Source organism: Monodon monoceros, unplaced genomic scaffold (assembly GCF_005190385.1).
Source record: "Monodon monoceros isolate NGI ecotype Baffin Bay Population unplaced genomic scaffold, NGI_Narwhal_1 Super_Scaffold_22, whole genome shotgun sequence".
Classification (NCBI taxonomy): domain Eukaryota; kingdom Metazoa; phylum Chordata; class Mammalia; order Artiodactyla; family Monodontidae; genus Monodon; species Monodon monoceros.
Genome location: NW_021703779.1, coordinates 33,529,629 through 33,553,980, shown reverse-complemented (window position 1 = coordinate 33,553,980; position 24,352 = coordinate 33,529,629). Strand labels below are relative to the sequence as shown.

The 24,352-nt window shown below is 40.5% G+C and overlaps 1 protein-coding gene across 2 annotated transcripts in view; it reads right to left on the bottom strand.

The window, feature by feature from the left end:
• The window catches only part of SYTL5 (synaptotagmin like 5), a 101,302-nt gene extending 94,756 nt beyond the window's left edge, over window positions 1-6,546 (bottom strand). For both annotated transcript variants that reach the window (XM_029240911.1, XM_029240912.1), the window contains exon 1: window positions 6,428-6,546. In XM_029240911.1, the coding sequence (XP_029096744.1) occupies window positions 6,428-6,546 (119 nt within the window). The remainder of the gene's footprint in view (window positions 1-6,427) is intronic.
• Between the last annotated feature and the right edge of the window lie 17,806 nt (window positions 6,547-24,352).

Here is a 24,352-nt window from a genome sequence, read left to right as displayed (position 1 = left end):
TTGAAGCTGTCCAGCACGTGAGCCACTACAAATTGGGTGAGGCATCAAAATCTCCTAGAGATGGAAGGACCCTGTGAAATCATCTAACCTCCGAGACAGAAGCCCATGTTGTACCTCTGATAGCTGACGGCTTCTAGTCCAACTCCATCTTCTCTCTTAGGCTATAAATGTCCTGCTTCTCCCCAAGATGGCTTATCAAGCTTTCAGGTGTATGCAGCTATTCCCAAGGCTAGAACTTACCAAGGTGTTGTTTTCAACACCAAAGGTCAGCAAACCACAGCCCTTGGGCCAAATCCAGCCCACTGCCTGTTTTTATAAATAAAGCTTTATTGGAACACAGCCACATCCATTGGTTTACATATTGTCTATTGCTTCTTTCACCCTGCAAAGGCCGAGTGAAATAGTCACAACAGAGAGCATATGCCCTGTAGAGCCTGAAACATCCTCTATCTGGCCCTTTACAGAAAGTTTGCTGACCCTTGGTTTATACCATAGATAAAGCCTGATCCATGACTGCGAACTGTTTTATGTTTACGGATCCAACAAGCATTAAGATTGTGTCTCTGCTCACCTCCATTATTCTAACAATGAATACAGAGTGCTTGGCTCATAGAACACGCTCAACAAATGTTGATTACTCCTGAGTTCTGGGGGTTGTAGGATGCTTTTGGCTGCACGTAACAGAAAATCTGATCCAAACTGCTATAAATAACACTGAAATATATTATATTGCTTAAAGAATAAGGCCAGAAGTGTGGCAGGTTCTAGCATATCAGGATGCTGGCAACAATTTTCTGCCAACCTATTGGCTCCGCTTCATCACTGTGCTGGCTTTTATACTCAGCAGCAACCAGGATCACATGGTTCATTGAACCCATCCAGTGAGAAAGAGAACCTTCCATAAATTCAGGCTATACATGTCTGAGTGGGTCATCTTTGGTCTCATGTCCACCATCAGACCAATAATAATTGGCAGAGGAATCCCAGTCAAGGGACTGTCCTAAAAAAGTCAAGGGACTGTCCTAACAAATCCATTGCTGGAGCTGAGCAAAACTGAGTTTTGGGTAGGGATGAAGAAAAGAGAAATGTACGCAGTAAGACAACCAACAGAGTTCACCACTGACACAAGCCCAAGAATAGGTGCCAAACAGAACATAAGGCCAGATATGTTTTCCTGCATTGTGGCTAAATGGAAATGACAGCCTCTAAGTGACAATATAGCCCACAGATGAACTGCTGAAATGAACAGTTGTAACAGGGAAGAACAAAATCTGACTCCATGCTGGATCTGTTTCTTCTACTTTAACCTTTGCTCTCTGCTGCTTTTTGTTACTATAATCACCAAAAGGATGTTGTCTATAGCTATTAGCATACATAATGGCCTCCCTTGGGGAACCCTGCCCCTCTGCCTGAATGTTAAACTAAAGTGCCTTTGTTCAGCTCACAGGGAAACATTCTGACCCTGCCCACCTGTGAATGGCTCCAAGAAAGAAGAAATAAACACATCCCCTCTCTGAGGCTGGCCAAATCAGGAGATGTTTTGCAAGACTTATGGCCTTTTTATATTACTTCCTCACCTCCTCCCCCTCTCTGTTCTATAAAAGAAACTGGCATCCAGACCCCGATAACATGGTACTCTGGGACATTAGTCCGCCATCTTCTCAGATGCCCAGCTTTCCAAATAAAGTCGTCTTCCTTGCCTCAACACCTCGTCTCCCGATTTATTGGCCTGTTGTGCGACGAGCAGAGTGAGCTTGGACTTGGTAACATAGTCACTTATAAGTTGAAGATTTCTTATATATAGCCCAATACCACAAAGTAGACATTGAACAGTATTTGTTTTTAGGTGTGAAAAATCAAGTAGGGTAAGAATTTTTTAATGAGGTTTTTTTTGGAGTAGATACTATGCGGCATGTATTCTTATTTGTTAGGCTGAGTTCTTCCAAAGTTAGAAAAACCTAAGGAACAAAATGATCAATAAAGATTTTTATTTTGTGGTTCCAAACGGTCGGTATTTTTTTCCATTTGCAATTACTGTTGATAGCTCAATTTTCTTTGCATCAGTTCCTCCCTCTTTCTTCATTGCATTAAAGCCATCAATACATCTAAGTGATTTGTTCTTCACAGAGAATATCTTAAAAACTTACTTTCTAATAGTTGAAACCTGTGTCTAGATATCTCCTACCTCTTTTTCCTTCTTAGTTGGAAGGAGAAGAATAAATATATTTGAGCCTCTTGGATCAACCTAGAATGCTCTGGTAGTTGGCTAATGTCTCTTCCCAGCCTACAATTCATGCCTGGAGGTAATTATCAGACTTTTCATGTGCCTTTGGGTGCAGAGCACCTTTAGAAGCACCTAGAGGTCAGTCCCACTGAAACCGAGCAGGACTCTGTGGGGCTCCTGGGCACGGAAAGCCTTTCAGAAACAGTTGCTAATCAGGGAAGGGAGGGGATGCAGAGACAGTTCAAAGACACAATAGTGCAGCCTTGGGGCAGGGTCCTGGTTCCCCCTAAAGGGATACACATAACAATATCTTTGAGCTGTTCTGCAGAACTAAAACCCCCACCAAATGGAAGATGTTAACTACTTGATGAAGCACTCTTCATTCCAGAGAAGGTCACAGTTCACCCATCATCACCTGACCCCAGATAATCTCTGGATTGAAGGAATGCAGGCCTTGCACGCACCCTGCTCCTTATCAGCAACCCAGCCCCCCTGATAATAAAACTCCTCACAAACCCCCTACCCTCACCCCCTGCATTGGGACACACAGTTTTGAGGGCGTTAGCCCCTTGTGCCCCCCTTTGCAATAAAGCTATTCTTTTCTACCTCACCCAAAACTCTGTCTCCGCGATTTAATTAGGTGTCGGAGTACAGAGGCCAGATTCGGCTTCACCACCTTAATTAATGCCACACACTTCAGTGGCTATACGGACTGTGGAGCACAGTTGGGCAACAGGCCTAAAATGTTGATTCAATACCATTTTTACACTCTTTCATTGTTCTATTTTCCTTATCTCTAAGGACAACCTACTCAAGCAAATAAATATACAAACAAACAAGAAATCCACTGCTTCCCAAACTCCAATGTACTAACTTTCCAGATCAGTTTCTTCTTAGTAATCATCGTAATTCTTAAAAATTTTCTTTGGCTTCCACTTCCTTCTGAAACTTACTAGCGGAATCTGAAGGCAAATTTGTGGGTCACGATAAACAGCTGAAACACAGTTGATCTATACTTGCCAATGTCAAAATCCTTTTCCCATTTCAAGGCTCAGCTCAAACTCAAATGTTAGCTCTTCTGTGAAACCATTCCTTCAATTTCTATCTTATCCATAATAGCTTACTTATTCCTCCAGACTCCCACAAAATATCAACCTACACCTCTGTAGCACAGTGAAAACAATGGTTGTAATAGCTAGCACGAATGTTTACAGTTGCAGTAAAATCTGCTACACCATAAATTCTTTGTGTTGATGACTTTGGAGGATATCAAGGAAAATGGACTAAGTTCACTGACTGGTCTGACAAATCTCCTGGTTGGGCTTTTGAGAAGCTAACTCAGAGATGTAGATACCTGTGCAAGTGATTTATGAAATGCTCTCAGGAGGAATCTATAAGGGAGTAGGGGAGGCAGGAAAGGGAAGAGAAGGGGGACTAAGGAAGACTGATTTTTACCTGAAGGCCAGTCTCAGCATGATCCCATGGGGAGCTCTGAAGCAGGAGTTGCACTGTACGGTCGGTCTTGCGTTCAGGCAAGGGTTTCTGTACCCATCAGCCATTGGCCCGGGGCGGCCCAGTAGGGACAGAAACTCAAGTTTATCTGGCATTTGTGGCTCTCTACTCCTATGGGCAACTCCAGCCACCCAAAGGTAGTCCTCTAAAGAAGGTAGTAGGTGCCAGTCTTTAGAAGTAAAGCACGTGGAAACTGGGAGATGAGAGCACAGATCCAACAAAGGGGCTCAAAAGGATCGGAGTGGAGCACTGATGGTATTCACAACAACTCATAAATCAAGAGCAACACAAACCAACAATAAGCCTAATGATGTCAGCCAGCGATTATTAAGTGCTTACTGTAGGCCAGCCTTGTTCTAAGCTCTTGGTAATATTAGCTTATTTAATCCTTACAACAGCCTAATGAGGTAGCTAATGTTATTATTTCTGTTTTGTCAAATGAGGAACCTAGATCTATGGAGGCAACTAGTCTAAAGTGACACGAAGACTTCATGGTGTAACTAAGATTTGAATCAACGAACGTAGATGGGTGATTCAACAGCAACGCACTCTAAACCCATGCCACCCACTTCGGCGTGGCTTCTCAATACAGGAAGCTGTGAAGAGTGGCAGAGCCTTGAGTCATTTGGCCTGGGCTCCTGTCTTGGTAGCTCAGAACAAAACGAGACAACGCATCTAACACAGTTAGTGCAGAAAAAAACTGCACGAACTAAATATTAGTCAGTGTTGTTATGAAAGAAGGGAACAAGACATTGCCACTTTCAAAAAAAAATCTATTTTCTATAAAAGTATCTCTTAGATCTGTAAAAAGCCTTTCTTCTGCTATCCTCTAAATGTTTAAAAGAATCAGGAAATCAACAGCTTTATTCTTGAGAGCTCTGTTGTATATGACACAATTGTTAAAGAGAATAAGGAAAGAAGGCAAGGGAAGATAGAGAAAAAGGAAGGAGGAGTGTAATAGATTATTACTAATAGCTATTGAGAATGACAGGAACAAATATTCTGAACAAAGTCCTGTTCATTGTACTTCAGTCTTTCCTGGGATCTGGTTATTAAATTGCTTTTTCCTAAACAGGGTGATTTTGAATTCACCTGAGAATGTTATCAATAATTGCTCTGTACCTTGCCCCCCATAAACAATATAACTTTTTGCAGCGCATTAGAAAATGTAGTCACTTTTCATGACTGGACTACCAATGCCAAAACTATTACTGATTTCTTGAAAATCATTAACTGCATTTCATTGCCACCTGAATTCTAAGCACAGAAAAAGTGCAATAATTTTAATCAAAGCCTTTAAGATTGGCGGAATACCTTGAAATGATGGAAATAAAAATTCTGAGCTCTTCACTATGAAATAAGAATCAGTCAAGAATATTTCAGTATCTTTCCAATTCTAAGGATCCTAGTTGCTTTAGGCACATTGAATATTTTTGCAACATGTGAAGATAATCTTATGATGAGTTTTCTCCTCAAGTAAAACAAACATAAGCTTCTGATTGCAGTTTTGGTAGACACGCGATGTACAAAAGCTACACGTTGCACAGTAGTAGGCAGTGACTGAGGAGGGAACTCTGTTTATCTTTGCTCCTCTACTCAGAGTTGAGACGTAATAACCAAATATATATATACATATATACATATATATATATATATATATATATTTTTTTTTTTTTTTGCAGTACGCGGGCCTCTCACTGTTGTGGCCTCTCCCGCTGCGGAGCACAGGCTCAGGACGCGCAGGCTCAGCGGCCATGGCTCACGGGCCCAGCCGCTCCGCGGCATGTGGGATCTTCCCGGACCGGGGCACGAACCTGTGCCCCCTGCATCGGCAGGCGGACTCTCAACCACTGCGCCACCAGGGAAGCCCTAACCAAATATAGTTAACAAGCAGGACAGGACAGGCAGCAACCAAACAGAATGAATGTGGCAAACAATCAGAATGATGCTCTGATCATTCAGAACAGATGACGTAACCAATCAGAATGGATACTGGCTGAAAGACAGATGAGGTCACACCTGGGGATCCAGCTAAATATCAACCCTGCCTACAACTGATGTGAAACTCAACTCTGCCCACATTACTCAACTTTCCTCACACAGAAACTTATTTCAAGAAATTCAGATGATTTCTGGGATACAATGGGAACTTTTCACTTTCCAGATCCCCTTCCTCTCCCAGCTCTGGTCAAGGCAAATTCCCACTAAGACTGACCTAAGAAAGGCATTATAAATAAATAATAGTTAACATTTATTGTGCACTTAAGTACCAGGCACTACACATTATCTTCCTTAATCTTTGCAACAACCCTATAAGATGAGTGCTACTATTATCCCTGTTTTATTGATGAGGAAACCAAGGCATGGAGAAGTTGAGTCACTGGTTCAAGGTCACACAACTAGTACATCCCAGAGCTGGTTCTCAAACCTGAGCAGTCCTTCCACTTACCTATGAGTTATGATGTCATTGGCAACTTGACATTCTCATCAACCTATTTACAGCTCAATCCCATCCTTCCTTCTAGATAAATGATAAAGTGCCAAAGATGTTTTCTAATATTTGTGCTACCGCTTGCACTCTACGAAGTCACTGACTAACACGTGTCACCAATGTGGTTGCAGTTGCCCCATTTCTGATCTAAATTGCTTCAAACAGAAAACAGTCAAGGAAGGCAGACAAAAGAACATTACCGTATTCTCTTGTCCTCTACTTTTTTCAAATATTCATCTCTCTTTAGGACTCCCAGGATCATCTCCTTCTCATGATCTAACAGAAATGACAGGTTGATGAACTCCGAGTTCTTAGACATGGTATTTCAGCAGTAGCTCTGAGTAGCAGTGGTTGAATCTTCCAGGTGAATTGATATCCACAATTCTTAAGGTCTTCCCGAACAACCCAGAGTCACTCAGTCGCTTGATGTAGAGAGGCTTTTATAAGGTCTCTGAAGAACTGCTGATGGTAGGCAGGGATTCTTCCAGGCAACACAGAAAACAAGCTCCACTGGGATTACATTCCAAGAAAGTCATTATTCTTTTAACTGAAAAGATCTCCAAAGCCTTCGTGGTGGTGTACAGTCCAGTGACAGCTGAGTTTCCCTAATGATGCTCAACGTTAACCCAGAAAGTTACAGAGCAGGAAACAGATCCGCTGGGACAGAATCCAGAAAACGCTGCAAAGGTGGAAAAAACAAAGGAGAGGAAAATTAGGCCATTTTCCTCAGAGCACTTGTAAGAGTGTCTAATTTTTGAAACAGTGATGTGCCTAACTCAAAAAACACTTTTTAATCAGTAAACATGCATTTATGAAATACTTATTGTATTTATTACCATCAAAGAGTACTTATATTTAGTTGATTCCAGGTTCTCTATGTCAATTCTTCTTCTTCCATTATAAAGAGCTTCCTCTACCAGCCAGATTCCGTTTACCACCCTTGCAGCTGATCCATGGGTCACCGCTTTGGGACTCTAAGAGCACAGTCTGGACTGTCGACACAGGACAGGTCCCTTAAGTGGCTCCATCATGCCTTCCCTCCCTCCCTCCCCAAAACTAGGACCACGACATAAAAAAGCATTGCCGGCAAAACAAATAAGAATCAGTGCTGCACATATCAACCTAAATCTCTCTCACAAACATGTTGAATGCAAAAACTTAAGTTGCAGAAGAATTCATGCAGAATAATAGCATATGCATGGAGGAAATAATTTTCAAAGACATTACATCTAATTTAGGACCACATACATTTGGAGTATAAATATAAGGAAATTCATGGGGAATTCTGAGAGATGCAATCAGAGAGGAGAACACAGGAACTTCAACTACTGGGTGATGTTTTATTCTCAATATAGGTTTATATCTTACGATGTACATGGTTGTTCATGAGTTAGCCCAGCTCTGTATTAACATACCACCAAATAGATGTTTTAAAACTATCCCTTTGTCAACATAAGCTCACCAGGCCCTCTCCATCATATTAACTCTTGGGCACATTCTTTCATTGGCTTGCCACCTGTATTCTCTCTGCGCATCCCCTTAAGAACGATGGCTCTTAGTGTGACCTACGGGGTTTTGTGATTTGGCATCATCCCACGACACTGTTCCTCAGCTTCCCTTCAGGTCTCTGAACTACAATCCGTATGCAGGTTACACTTGGTTTGGTTGGTTCTAGCCAGGTTTCTAAGGGTAACGAGATACTTACTCAAAGGTTGCTTTGGGACCTCCCAGTTACCATAAGGTCAGGTTGACTCAAATTCTCAGACCTGAAAGGATAGGCTCTAGTCCAGGGCCTCTTTAACTTTCCAAAGTCCCCATGTGTTTGTTCTCTACATTGTATAACGAAACCAGAACTTTGCTGAAATGACTCAGAACTGAACCGCTTCCTATAGACCAAGAGCTATCCACCTTGGAGGAAACTGGCTAGGTCTCAGAGAGTGTAGACTCTCTAAATATACTCCAGTCCTTTCCTCCATCTCCAAAGTTCTAGAGGCTACAGGGCCCAGAGGACCCCAAGATTGACATGAAGAGGAAGCAACAAGGTTTAGAGTAAAAGGGGCTCTTCAGAAAGGTTTGGAGTTTTTCTTTTGTTTTTCCTTTTTTTTTTTATTGAAGTATAGTTGATTTACAATGTCGTGTTAGGTTCAGGTGTGCAGCACAGTGATGTATGTGTGTGTGTGTGTGTGTGTGTGTGTGTGTGTGTGTGTGTGTGTGTGTGTGTGTGTGTGTGTGTGTGTGTGTGTGTGTGTGTGCGCGTGTTCTTTTTCAGATTCTTTTCACATATAGGTTATTACAAAATATTGAGTATAGTTCCCTGTGCTACACAGTAGGTCCTTGTTGGTTATCTATTTTATATATAGTAGTGTGTATATGTTAATCCTATCTTCCTAATTAATCCCTCCCCCCGACCCTTCCCCTTTGGTAACGGAACTTATTTAACAGAAATAGACCCACAGACATAGAAAGGTTTGGTTTTTACATCACTGTCAATTGTGGTCTCTCTCAGATAAAGAGCACAGCTGTTTTTCTAACCCTTGTGTGTCTCATCCGGTTTCATGCAGAAATAGAAAAAGCACTCGGTAACTCAGTTAATGAACATCTTATCATCACAACCAGGTTCACTTAAGACATATTTTGTATTTGAAATGTCAGATTTAGAATGTCCTATGTGAACATTCTATAGAATTGTATTTAGAATTTACTTAAAGGGTTGGGAGCTATAAAAATGCTTGACTTGAAGCTTATGATTTTCCTTGCCTTGGGCTTAAGTTTATGCAAGTCTGCCCTCTAAAAACCCAAGAGTCTACTCATGAGGAGAAAAAACGGAGGGGAGTAGTAACACCACGGGGGTAGCACAGGAAGGTGACAGAGAAGATGAGAAATGAAGCATGGATATAAGAAAAATGAAATTAGTCAGTGAGAGCTTAATTAACAAAATTAGCCCTAAACGGATTTTTACCCATCTATACCTGGATTGCTAGAGATGATTTATAAATGAGTGACCAAGGAGATCAGAAGTAGCTAAAATTTTATCAAGAAAATCAGGATGTTTCCTCCATAAGCCAGGACCGGACTGTGAGTATACTTTACTAGCATGGAATGGACATGATGGTCATCCAGTCCTTCTGGAGAAATACAGGGTGGAGCAGAGGAGACAGTAAGCTTGGCCAGAGAGAGAGGAGTTCCAAGGAGCTAGATGCTAGATCCAGACTCTGACCAGAGCAGAAGCATTTGGGCCTCAAAATGAAAAGAACCTATGTATTCCTGGTACTACACGTTCCATGTTGGGTGATGAGGCTTCAGTCTGACAAATTTTCACATCATGAATCACTCAAAGCAGACAACTGTTTCCTCTTGCTTGAGTTTTACTTCCTCCTGGACACTTCTGGTTTAAGTTGGCTTCCCCTAGAGCTCTCCCTTCAGGGAATGGATGTCCTGGTCCTGCCAATGGAACCCTCTGTGTCTGCTTTGAACCCATGTCTGATCCGTTCTCTGTATGCTGACCAAATCACATTTCTGAGCCTTTGGAGGACCAGCATCTGGGTTGTGATGAGTTTACTTAAGTATGCACCTTTTTTTTTTTTTTCCGGCATGTGGGATCTTAGTTCCCAGACCAGGTATTGAACCCGTGCCCCCTGCATTGGAAGCTTGGGGTCTTAACCACTGGACCGCCAGGGAAGTCCCAGTGTGTACCATTTTGGGGTGCCTGTTTTCAGCTAGTTCATAGCCCCTCCTGTTGAATCCCTTACCCACTACGTACACACTTTAATCAAGCGAAAAAATGAGTAAAAATAATCACGAGTGCATTTTATCTAGAGGTGAGTCTCATTGTTTTAGTTAAATGTACCCAACACTAGTCAGGAGAGATGAGTTCATTTTTATTTTATTCTTCAAAACCTTCACTTAAACAGATCTCTCTCCTTTACCATTTCAGATACAGATTTTTCCCTCTCTGGCCAGTAGCCTTGCCGAACTGAGCTAAAATATTTAAAAAGATGACAAGATGGTTTGCATGTCATTCTGCCGCCTTTCAGCATAGATAGCTCAGGACAGGTCATTAAGTCTGCTCGGTGCCACACAAGATGCAATAATCAAAAATTCTCACCGCACCACACAAAGACATAAGTTTCTTAAAAAGCATCTGTTTTGAGTAACACACACCTAAAATTAATAGAGGGCTGGTATTTTAGTCAAAGGAAAGGGTATATCTGAATGTATCTCATTATGGGGTACTTGAAATGCAGCTTTAAAAATAGTGAGTTTTACAAATATAAAACGGGAGTACTTGATATTCTGGATTGGCCAACACATTTCCAAGTCAATGATATAAAAAAAAGAAGATGATGGAGGAACTGTTGTATATTAAGAGACCAAAGAGCCATATAACCAAATAACTAAATACAATACATAAACCTTGCTTATTTAGATTAGATCCTTTAGAACAAGAGTTATAAAAAAACATTCTTAGGACAATGAGGAAATTTGAATATGGACCGGATATTAGATATTATGAAATTACTAGCTCTTTTAAGTATGACAATGATATTGTGGTTATTAATAAGAATATTGTTTTAAATGTTTTTACTCTTAGAAGATGCATAATGAAGTATTTAGTTGATAAGTGTGATACTTGTAACTTATTTTCAAATAATTTCAAAAAAGTATTAACTATAGAGATAAAGCAAATATGGCAAAATGTTAACAACTGCAGAACCCAGTCGGCAAGTCCATGAGTGTTCACTGTACTTCTTTCAATATTTCTTTATGTATGAAAATTTTCATTAAAAAATTGAAAGGAAACACATGGGGAAAGTGATAATGGTAAATGAAAGCCTTCAAAATTATATTTATAACAACTACACTGTGCGCTATAGACATTATGTGTCCCCTCAAAATTAATATGTTGAAACCTAATCCCCTATGTGATGGTATTTGGAGGTGGAGCCTTTGGGAGGCGATTAGGTCATGAGAGTGGAGCCCTCATGAATGACAAGAGCTTCCTCCTCCCTTCTGCCCTGTAAGGACACAGGAAGAAGTCAACATCTAAAAGCCAGGAAGTGGGCCCTCACCAGAACTGTGAGAAATTAATGTTTGTTGTTTAAGCCACCCAATCTATGGTATTTTTGTTGTAGCAGCTCAAACATACTGAGATACTGTGTATCATTTTCTACAGAAAAATGCATTAGGAGTTAGAATATAAAGCAATTATACTCCAATAAAGATATTAAAAAAAGAGAAATTAGAATAACTATAAATTATTTTTTAAATGACTGAATAACATTTCCTAATCTCAGGTGGGTAATTTATATCTCAAGACCTCTAGGAAGGATGACATGTCACAAATGGTCCTCTATACATTTTATCGTCTTCACAAAATAACCATAAGATACACAGTGATAACTGCTAAGGAAGCTATAACCCAGTCTTATCCCAAGATTTATCTTTGTGAAGAATGTTTTTAGCTATGCTTCTTCCATCATTTAAGAAGATTATGAGACAGACAAAAAAAATTCATTGCACTGTTACTTAGTTATAAATTCAGCTAGTCACGAAAAGACCCCACAATAACATGCTCATTTTAAAAAATGTAATGCCAGAGGGACTATAATAGTTATGAAACAGAGACCATGATAACTTAGCTCTTTTGCAGGCAACTGTTTCTAATGCAATATGAAGGACACTAACTCCAAGACTTTTACCACTGGAGGTGATTTGGCAACATGTATCATGTTTAAAAATGTGCAGGAACTGGGCTTCCCTGGTGGCGCAGCAGTTGAGAGTCCGCCTGCCGATGCAGGGGACACGGGTTCGTGCCCCGGCTCGGGAGGATCCCACATGCCGCGGAGCGGCTGGGTCCGTGAGCCATGGCCGCTGAGCTTGCGCGTCCGGAGCCTGTGCTCCGCAACGGGAGAGGCCACAACAGGGAGAGGCCCGCGTACCGCAAAAAAAGAAAAAAGCTGCAAAGTATTTTAAAATCCACCACAAAAGGGCAGGAACTTGACCCACCAATTCCAAGTATAAAATGTACCCTTAGGAACTAGTAAGACACTTGCGAGATTTGCCATAGCACTGCTTGAGAGCTGAAAATTAGAAACAATGTCAGATAACAGGAAATGGGCACACCGATATAACTTAATATATTTATTAAGGTGGAAATATGCGTACTATATGTCAAGTTAAAAAAATCAGGTTATTGAACAACGTGTATCATACAATCATTCTTTAAAAAAATAAAACATGCTTACATACCAACTGAAAAAATATAATGTTTCTGAAAGTGCTCTTAGGATGAAATTAATACAAATAAAATTAACTTCCTGTTTGCCTGTTACTGTGTGACAACACAACAGTGAGATGGATTTTCAGCACACTTATAGGGATGTTTAGGATGCTTAGAAAAACCAGCTAAATAACACATGCAAAATTCACTTGGGAGTACCTTTCAAATAGATGAGCAGGCAAGACTACACATGACTGTCAAGAGGTGAGAACTGCCAGAGGGATAAAGATGCTGTGAGGAGAGAAATGAATAGTTCCTTTGCTATGAATCCCAAGCTGAAAGACTCAAAGGCAGATGCTACAGAATTGCGGGCATTTATTTTCTTTTTTTAATAAATTTATGTATTTTATTTATTCATTTTTGGCTGCATTGGGTCTTCGTTGCTGTGTGCGGGCTTTCTCTAGTTGCAGCAAGCGGGGGCTACTCTTCATTGCGGTGCACAGGCTTCTCATTGTGGTGGCTTCTCTTGTTGCGGAACACGGGCTCTAGGCCCGCAGACTCAGTAGTTGTGGCTGGCGGGCTCTAGAGCGCAGGCTCTGTAGCTGTGGTGCATGGGCTTAGCTGCTCCACGGCATGTGGGATCCTCCTGGACCAGGGCTCGAACCCGTGTCCCCTGCACTGGCAGGCAGATTTTTTTTTTTTTTAATTTATTTTTTATTTACTTTTGGCTGCCTTGGGTCTTCGTTGCTGCGCGTGGGTTTTCTCTAGTTGTGGCAAGCGGGGGCTACTCTACGTTGCGGTGTGCAGGCTTCTCATGGCAGTGGCTTCTCTTGTTGCAGAGCACAGGCTCTAGGCATGCGGGCTTCAGTAGTTGTGGCACCTGGGCTCAGTAGTTGTGGCACATGGGCTTAGTTGCTCCGCGGCCTGTGGGAGCTTCCCGGACCAGGGCTCGAACCCGTGTCCCCTGCATTGGCAGGTGGATTCTTAACTACTGGGCCACCAGGGAAGTCCCTGGCAGGCAGATTCTTAACCACTGCGCCACGAGGGAAGCCCAGGCATTTATTTTCAATAGAGCAGTTTCTTCTCACATGGGCAAGTCTGTGTGGCACACTCCATGGGAGTGCAGTAGTTGAATTTTTTTTCAAAATGGTATTGATTCTCCAAACAGTAATAGGAAGCTCAACTAACAATACCATCAGCTTTATAGTGATGCTCCAAGAACAGCATCCTCAAAATGTTCCACAACAGCTAATACTTAGATAATTCAACTAATCCTTATGACCCTCTCGCAAAATAAAGTCTAATACCCCCATTTTATAGATGAGAAAACTGAGGCAGAGAGAAATTAATTAACATGCCCAAAGTCACACAGTCAGTAAGTAACTCAGAACAGTCTGGTTTCAAGGGCCCTGCTTCCAACCATGACAGTGACTGCCTCTCAGGGCCTCCATGGAACAACAGAACCCCACAACTTCTCAGAATCTTTAATGCTCTGATGCTCATTGTGAATTTTCACAGAACCCTCAGTCTGGAAAAAGATATTTACCATTATTGGTTCTTAATCTTGGCATCATGTATTTTGATATTTTTAAAGAGAAGACTGTCTATCTTAAAATAAAAAAACTGGTTAGGAAAGAACCTAAATAAATTCAAGAGAGAAAGATTTGAAAGAAAAATTCGAAGACACACTTAGATCATAATATCTGGTAGTTCCCCTGCATGCTTTTTAACTATCAAGACCTATACAATTCTGTATTTCTGAAAAAGTTTCACAGAACAGACCATATATAAATTGTAAATATCTGTACAAAGGAAGCCAGTATAAATAAAGTGAAAAGAAACAAGAGACAAGCTGGGAGAATAAGATTTGTTCCATATAAACCAGAAAAAGAATTAATATCTAGAAAATATAAAGAGCTCCTACAAATTACAAGAAAATAAACCGGTAAAATAAGGGGCAAAAATAAAAGCAGGTAACCCACAGTATTAGCAATTCACAAGCAATTCACATAAACATGAAAAGAGGCTTATTTAGCTCACTAGTCATTCAATGCAAATTACAAGGAGAACACTTTTTAGTTTTCCTATTAGGTTATGAAAATGTAAAAAACAAAAATCAATTATCATCCAGTGTTCGGTGAGGGTGCGTGGAAATGGGCATACTCATGCCCCATTGGTGGAAGTGGAGATAGGTTCAACCCTTAGCTGAGAGAGAATTCTCCATGGGTTCCTCCATATTTACATGTCTTGTGAGCAGAGGCACTAAATGGCCTTTTGTTCTGGACAATCCTTCCAGAAATGTTTGCAGAGTGACCAGTAAAAGACATAGTATGTCTCTCTCTGGAGCAAAGGGAAGATCTGCTTACAATTTGTTTAATAAAGCAAAACTCTCCCTCAAGGGCAGACGGCAGATTTGCTTGTAGTCCACTGTAAAAAATTTGGATACATGTTCAGGGTTCTTCAGCTGTTACGCAAATTCACTGCATGCACAATTTTCACCTGGGCACTTGCGGGCAAGGGGAACCAACACAAATGTGAAGCTCATGAGAGTTGCTGTGAGGAATAAAATACATTGTATATGACCCAGGAGTGTGTGTCTTCAATCACCAAACATAAAATAGTGACAGGCCTACTTCTTAGCTTGAAAGTAGGGTAAAATCTCACAGCCTTTATGGTTCCTGTCAACCTTTTTAGAGGATGAATTGAATTTTTCAAAATTGGTCAAAGGGTACAAGATTTCAGTTATGCTAGATGATTAACTCCTAGGGATCTACAGGACAGCCCAGTGCCCACAGCTAACAATACGGTGCTGTTTACTTAAAACTTTGCTACGTGTTAGCGTAAATACACGATACATACACACATACATACGTAAATTGGATGTGGGAAAACTTCTGGAGGTGATGGATATGTTTACGGCATTGTGGTGATGGTTTCAAAGATGTATACTTACCTCCAAACTCATTGAGTTGTATACATTAAATACATACAGCTTTTTTATGTCAGTCGTACCTCAATAAAGTTTTTTAAATTAAGTTTTGAATGTTTTTGATCACTTAAGAATCTATCTTGCAGAAAAATTAATACCTGTGTGTACATATGAGGATAATGTAGAGATATTCATTGCAGCGTAATCATCAAGAGTGAAAATTCGGAAATAGCCTAAAGTTATAGTAATATCATGGTACCATATTGAAGTGAGGTATTTAAAAATACGTATTGACATGTAAATAACTAAGCTACACTGTTAGCTGAAAACAGAAAGATATTTATGCTTTTAAACGCATACGGATGTGATGTACTGCGGTCAGTACACACACATATAATACATGTAAATGTATAGGTAGAGGCACAGGGTGATACATACTGATCTGTTAATCACGTTGCCTATAAAGATGGTAGCTGGATTGTCAAAGGGTGGAGAAGAGATGAAAGGGGGCTTCTTTACATATTGTTTTTTATTGTATACATGTTCATATAATCATATATTATTTATGTCTTTAAAATTTTTAAGAAGCGATAAGGTGTGGTTAGAAGCAAAAGAGAGAGAAGCCAAAAATAATTTTTTAAATGTGATCTTAGAAGAATACAGGTGACACTGCCAGCAACAGGGAAGTTGGGGAGATGTGCCGGTTTGGGTGGGTGATAATCGATTTTGGTTTTAGACATGTTGTGAAATAGGTGACACCACCCTGACTCTTCAGCATCACAGTTTCCCACCTCCATTCTTGCTCTCCTACATCAGATTCTTCCAAAACACAAATGAGACCATTGTCACTCCTATGCTTAAATCCTTCAGTGTCTTTCCTTTGCCCTTAAAAGTTCAAACTTGCTTAATATGGTTTAAAAAATAACCCTTCAGGATCCGACTCTTGCCTATTCCTCTCTCTCATATCTATCCTTTAACCACACTCAACACTTCATTCCTCTAAAGAAGCCATGGTCTTCTTCACCTCCAGATCTTCCAATTTGCAAGACTCTCTGCCTGGAACACTTTCCCGCTCCCCTCATCTTCTAACTGCTAAGCATCCACAGGTATCTACTTAAATGCCTCTTAGTCTAGCTCAGGTATCTGTGAGAGGCTGAATAATGGCCCCCAAGATGGTCATGTCCTCATCACTAGAACCTTTGCATATGTGGCTAGGTCAAGGATCTTGCGATGGGGAAATTATCCTAGATCATCCAGATGGGCCTAGTGTAATTACAACGGTCCTTACAAGATGGAGGCAGTACAGTTAAAGTTAGAAAAGGAAGTGTGATGAAATAAGCAGAGGTCGGAGTGATGGTCTTCAAAGACGGAGAAAGGGGCCATGAGCCAAGGAATGCAGGCAGCTCCTAGAAGCTGGAAAAGGCAAGGAAATGGATTCTCCCCGGAGCCTCCAGAGGAAATACAGTCCTGCCAAACCCATGATTTTAGCTTTATAAGACTCATTTCAGACTTCTAATGAATGAGATGAAAAAAATCAGACATTTTAGAAGGAACACCTAAAATAAAAATCTCAGCGTGAGGTGATGCTGTATGCTAAAATGGAGTGTAAAAAAGAAACTAAACTCTGGGCAGATGCTTGAGATGAAGAAGTTGGACAATATTCCAGCTCTGTGGCAGCCACTGCACTGCTAGTGGATTTAGAGTGGAATGTACTACTTGACATCACTGTACATGACATTATGGTGGCCTCCTTACCATGGATGCCTTCTTGTTAACCTGTGGTAGTTTCTCTTTACTCAGACAAAGAGTTAACCTTCTTCTAATAATTCTATGTTACAGAATTTCATTAAATATTGCCACCCTTAGAGCAGATGTATGGAAAATAAACAGAAAAAAATCTGTTTCAGTCAATTAAAAAAAAATTACCAGGGAGAATATAAGGACAAGAGAAGGCTCCATCATACAAAATGTAGGAAGAAGACCAATGATCGGCATTTCCTTGGAAACCTTCAATGAAAGTGGAGTTTATTAGCTCCAAATACAACATGTACAATCATTCCTTCATGTTTGTTAGCTGATGCTCAGTAACAAACCACCCCCAAAACTTAGTAGCTTAAAACAAAAACTTATCTTTTTACAGTTTTGTGGATTGACTGGGCTTAACTGGGAAGCACACGTTTGGTACCTCTTACGAGACTGCAGTCAAAGGGCAGGTGGGGCTGAAAGTCACCTGAAGGCTGGACTAGGTGGGATGCTAAGGATGACTTACTCACATAACTGGAAGCTGATGTCAGCTACTGGCTGGGAGCACAGCTGGGGCTGTTGACCACAACACCTATACGTAGCTTCTCGACCTCACGGTGGTCACTGGGTAGTCAAGACTTTGTACATGGCAGCTGTCTTCCCCCAGAGCAAGTGTTCTGCCCAAGCAGAAACTGCAAGATATCTTAGGACTTACCATTATTTCTGCCACCTTTTATTTGTCAAGTCAATCACAAAAGCCATCTCAGATTGAAGGGGGTGAATCAGATTCCAAAGGAATGGGAGTAGCAAAGAATTTGTGGCCCTTTTAGCTTCCCATGTCTTACTTCCTCATATACAGGATATGGAAGTTTGTGGTTACCAGGAATTTGAAGACCAAGGATCACGCATTCTTCCATTTCTTGATGGGAATGGAAAAACCGCATGTGTACCATGACTCCCTATTTTTTGTTAATGGCTCAGTACAAGTGTAGGCACTTTTAGCTATACAAAGAGAAGCAAGCAGGGTTTGAAATGCTCAGCTGTTCAGACCTAAGAACACAAGTCATTATTATTTTACACACAGAGATGCATAAATCAGTGAAATGGTAGCACAGTCAGCAGAAGTGTAAATCATTTGAAACTCTTCTATAAACAAACAGTATCAAGGGTACTGGTGGGTATTGGGAGAAAACTGGTTCCAATGGGTTCCAGGGACTCATGAAAGGGTAATAGAACAAGAGAGGAGAATGTTCTCAATGCAGGGCCTGGAGAGTAAAAGTAAAGGCTCCTCAAAGTATTTCTGCAAGACTTGTGGATGCCCCATTATTTGCAGTAGAGACTCAAACTTTTTTGAGGGACAGTTGATACCTTAGGCAATTAACAATGACTATAGGAAAAAATATATATGTTCTATGTAGAAAAAATACATATATTCTAATGGACAAAGGGGTGGGGGTAATTTAAGGGATTCATCAACTGTAGTCACCAGAAGATTTTACAGTCCATGGGGTAAGCAATGCTGATACAAAGCCCTCAGAATCAAAGGCTGGCTCTATGTAGCCTCTCAGAGTTGGTGTTGTAGAAAACATGGGGCTTTGGAAACTAATGGGATTCATTCTACTCGCTGAGAGGATAACGTAGACAAGCTATTCTAAGTTTTTGTTATCTCAGTTTATTCATCTGTAAAATGGGAATATTAACATGCACTTCCTCGGTTCGTTGTGAATCTTAAAATGAATTAATGTATACAAAGTCCCTAGCACAGTATCTGGCACCTAACAGATGCTCAAAACATTTTAGACCTCTCCATCCTTTCTGTTCTTACACTGAAATTAGCAATGTCATTAAAAAAGATCAGTAAAAACATACCTCCATTCCCTTCAATTCACAAAATTCCCAAAGGTCTCTCTCTCTGGCTTCCTAGACTTTCTATTAAGAATTTACAAACTTCTTAGCAATCGCTTAGAAATGCCACAATTTTTATTAAAATAATAAGATTTTTAATAATGCTAAGATTCTTTGACATATGATAACATGCTGGAAGGTTCGTAACATGAAGGTAAGTGGAAAAACTCAGGACATAAAGCTACTTATACGGTATGATTCCAAATGTGCTAAAGGAAATACCTACACAACTAAATATTATAGAAAATAGAATGAGAGGAAATAAGTCAAAATATTAAGTTTATCTCTGGTTAGTTATATTATAGCTGTATTTTAGATTCTTCTTTATAACTGTATTCATTTCCATGTTTCTACAATAAATACATATTACTTATAAAATCAGTTTAAAAAAAACAGCAAATGTCACTGCTGTCAAAACTATATTCTAGCCATATTAGCTCAACTTCATATGCCATGATACACAATGCATATATCCACTGATCATGCTTGACTGCTGAACAGGGGAAAAAATCAGTAGTAGAGTCATACGGCTTTGTGGTTAATAAATGTATTTTTAAAATAACGCTTAATTCACTAAGGCATTTTCAGTCTGGAAGAAAACCAAACCAAAGAACAGATACAAAGGGTTACAAAGCATAGAAATGTTCGTGCAATAAATGGCTGGAGCTAGGGAATACATAGATGAAGAAAGCATGGGCTCTGTTCCCAAAGAGCTTGTCTATTTTGTAGTGGAGACAAAAACATTAAAAAAACAAAACAAAAAAACACAGTCATAAATGCCAACTTGGCTTTGAGAACGCAAAGAAAAGGACAGTTGGGAAAAGGAAAGTGGTCACTGTACAATGTGAAGAGAGTAAATGTGAAAAGTCACAAGTACACATGACTAGTCCAGGGAACAGTGAATCATCCCAGGGCTGGGGCCTGAGTTGATGGTGGAGAGGTGAGAGGAAGGGCTGCCAGCCAGGGAGGAATTCTGTGACCAAATAAAGCACCTGCACTTTATCCAGTGTTTTCCAGACTGTGTCTGTGGGAATGGTTTCTTAGGAAACACAGCAAGGTAGGTTACATGGCCAAGCCTGTGACGCCGATCCCTGCTTCAAACAGAGCAGCCCTGCTTTTATCTGTTCTATCAGTTGGATTTCCTGCCAGGATTTTATTTGAAGAAAGAGCTCCATGACCTTAAAAAGTCTGAAAACTGCTCGCATGCCATCAAACTGTTGAGTGCTTTTAAGCCTAGGAATAGCACAGTCAGATTTCTCTTTTAGATGTGTGTTTTGAAAGACATCAGTACTGAGTGATTGTCTGAGAGAGTAGAAGTTATGGGGACAGTGAAGAGACTTGGGCAGGAGGGCCAGGGAGAGATTGGGAACTAAAGCTGTGTTAGTGGGAAAGGAACGAAGGGTCATTTTTCAGATATCTGGGAGTGATCTAATGAGGTCCAGTTACCAATTGGATGTGGCTGATGAGGGAGAGGGAATAGAGTGACTCTGAGGTTTCTGGCATGGAGAACTGCAAAGAGTCTTACATTTTAGTGTACATAAGAACCACCTATGGTGTTTGTTCAAAAATAGATTCCTGAGGTTCCATCTCCAGAGATCCTGATTTGAGAGGACTGGGGTAAAGCCTAGGAACGTTGATGGTAATGCTAGTCACAGAGACAGAGGATACAAGATCAAAAAGGTTGAGAGGAAAAAAATTAATTAAAATTTGAAGATGTTGGCGTCCAGGAGCTTAGGAGGCAAATATCAAAACCAAAGACCTGTCCAGAAGGGCACTGGAATATGGAACTAGAGTTTATCAGAGAAGTCTACACTAGAGGGGTTTAATTGAGAATTACTGGTACCTACATTTATGGCTGAAATCATGCATGTGAGAATACACAGGAAGAGAAGAGGGCCAGGGATAAGATCATGAGGAACAATAATTTTTAAAGAAGAGGTAGAGAAACAAATGAGCTGATGAAAGAGACTAGGGGGAGGGGATAATCAACAGAGCGAAAGACGCAGTTGAGTCTAATGAATTGGGAGTCAAGTCTATCACTCAGAGTCAGTGGAGGCCACCATTATGTTCACATTTCAATTAACCTCTCAAGTAAACTGTTACAAACACCTGCGGCTACATGACTTCCAGAGTTTCTGGGCACCACACTAAACCCAGAAACTGGAAAATGCACCCTATCCGTAAATTCAGCCCAATCCAGTGTTATATCACATCTTCCTTGGCCCTCTCCTAATTTCTAATAATATAAATTAGTAAACCTTGCAATTATTTGGGGGGATAATCTAATTCCTTCAAGGTCATACTTTGTACTTGTCCCCCCCAGAGCATATTAAAATCTGACCACAGTTATGGGCCTTGTGGTAACAAGGATTATTTGCAGTGAGTGTTGATTATTGGACAAGCTCTTGAATCCAAAAAAAAAGGTAGAAAGATAGCCTGAAAATCAGCCATCTGTTAGGAGATCTAAAGTTGTCACTGACCAAGACCAAAGGGAGCAGTAGTTCACGATGGACATATGGGAGGAAGCTCCACAATAGGTTATGGTGTAGGAAACTACCTGAAGCCAGGAGAATTTTGAAGAGTCATCTATGTTCTAGTATGAGTGTGGCACAGGTCTTTTTCACGGGAGCCAAAGTGAGCTAGTGTTAGAAAATAAGCAGGAATGTCATATATATAAAATGCATGGTCGAATAGCTCTTGCAAGTTCAGAGCTCTGAGCAAACCCCTTCGGTGCCAAGCAGCTTTAAAGTTGGTGCAAGAAGAAGCAATATTCTACCTATAAGTTCAGCTAACTGTCACCCAATTAACCAAACTCTCTATATGGATGGCAGATTACTCCTAGGGCATCCTGCTTCTAAAATCTTATTCACATGACCTAGCTGAGAAGACGCTGGGTCCTTTGTGGAAACTCACCCATGCTACTCAGGCAAGTATCTTGCAACCCAGGAAGATCTATTTTTAAACTAAACCTGAAGCTGATTCTCACAGGCCCAGATGGCTCCCCTGGGCGGGGGGAGGGGGGATTATCCGTATATACAGCCAGCTTGTTGCCCCTCACTTTTCGGATTCCTATCAGTCTGATTGTTAATGCCAAGTCTGATAAATGCAGTAAGGAACCGTGGAGAGTAAGATGAACAAGATTTATGTACCTCAGATGTGGCCTTACACCATGCTCCACACTAGGGGTTGGGAAACTTTTTCTATTGAGGGCCAGCCAGTAAATATATTAGGCTTTTTGTTACAAGAGGCAAAATCATGGCTATATTGTAGTTACTTATATAACAAGAAAGAAAACAAATGTCCACAAATATTTTACTGACAAAATTCAAAATATAATAATAATGATTGAATACAGTTGTTTTGAGGGTTTTTTGATAACACATATCTACTAATGAGAAGAATGGGATTTTAGGACAGATAACATTTCACTTAACTGGGATCCAATGTTAGTACTCCTATAACCAAAGTGATAAAAGTAGGCCTGACCTCACCCTAGACCTACTAAATGTGAATGTTTTTTTTTTTTTTTTGGCTGCGTTGGGTCTTCGTTGCTGCATGCAGGCTTTCTCTACTTGCAGTGAGTGGGAGCTACTCTTTGTTGCAGCGCCCGGGCTTCTCATTGCGGTGGCTTCTCTTGTGGGGCACGGGCTCTAGGCGCACGGGCTTCAGTACTTGTGGTGCACGGGCTCAGTAGTTGTGGCGCACAGGCTCAGCAGTTGTGGCTCGCGGGTTCTTAGAGCACAGCCTCATTAGTTGCGGCACACGGGCTTAGTTGCTCCACAGCATGTGGGATCTTCCTGGACCAGTAATCAAACCCGTGTCCCCTGCATTGGCAGGCGGATTCTCAACCACTGCACCACTAGGGAAGTCCCTGAATGTGAATTTTAACAAGAGCCCCCAGTGGTCTGTGTGCACCCTAAAGTTTGAGAACACACTGGTCTAGTTTCTTAATACTATCTGAGGTGCATTTCTATCCCTTTAAAGAAGAAATGAAAGCTGTGGATCCTAGAAAACATTCTCAAACCGTCTGAAATCCATTCAAGAACTCTTACAGGGTCTCTGGCCCTGAAGTGAAGACCCCAGGGACTCTATTGCCAGATCCACCCCAGGATGAAAATGTTCTGCAATTAGATTGTGGTGATGGCGTTTAACCTGTGAACATACTATAAAACATTGAATTTTATACTCCAAATGGGTGGATTGTATGGTATGTGAATTATATCTTGATAAGGCTATTTTTTAAAAATCAAATTAAAGAATTTTTGGGTTTAGGAGCGAGGGGTTGCATTTTTAAAACTTCCCATAGTTTTCCAGTAGACAGCTCAAGTAGAGAATTGCAAGGACTCCAGGTTTTGGAGTTAGAAAGTTCTGAGTTCAAACACCAGCTTTGCTACTTATTGTGTTACAGAAGCTAAGCTACTTAACCTCTCTGAACCTCAGTTTCTTCTTTTGTAAAGTAGAGATAATAACAATACCCATCTCATGGGGTTTCTGGGGGGATAAAAAGTAACTGCTAATGCAAAATGTCTATGTGACACGATGGAATGTCACAGACATCAAATACAAAGCCAAAAAGAAATCATTACATACTTCACATTATCCAAGCCATAGTTAACCATACCTGTTCTACTATCCATGTTGTATTATATTTTATATTGGATTGAATATTTCCTGCTCCATTATTATACCTGCCTTAACTCCTTTTCCTTATGGCTCACGTTAATAATGACTGTAGACACTCACGCAGCACTCATATCCAAGTACCAGGCCCTGTTCTAAGATTGCTTTATATATATTAACTCATTCAATCCTTACATCAACCCTTTGAGTTATTTTTGCTATTCCCATATTATTACAGATAGAGAAAATAAGGCAGAGATTAAATAACTTGCTCAGTGCCACAAAGCTCAAAAGTGGTGGAGCTAAGATTCAAACTAACGCAGTCTTCCTCTAGTGACCATGTTTGTGATCATCATACTGTACCGTAGAATGAAATATATACATTTATAAACATACACACATATATATATACATTTATAACTATATACTATATAACACACAGATGTATGTATACACGTATGTTCTTTTTCTTCATATATATACAAAATTTATATATATATATAAATTTTGTCTTGGTCAACATTATACCAATGCCCAGCACTCCTGCTTTTGGAGGGTACACATTTGTGCACCAAAGGACCATACAAAGATGGACATATAGGCACACCTGCAGAATGAAAGATGGACTGCAGTAAACACAGATCCTTTTGTTCTTTTTTCCCAAGAAAGGAGGTCTCCATGACAATGCTACTGTAAGTGTGGTTCACG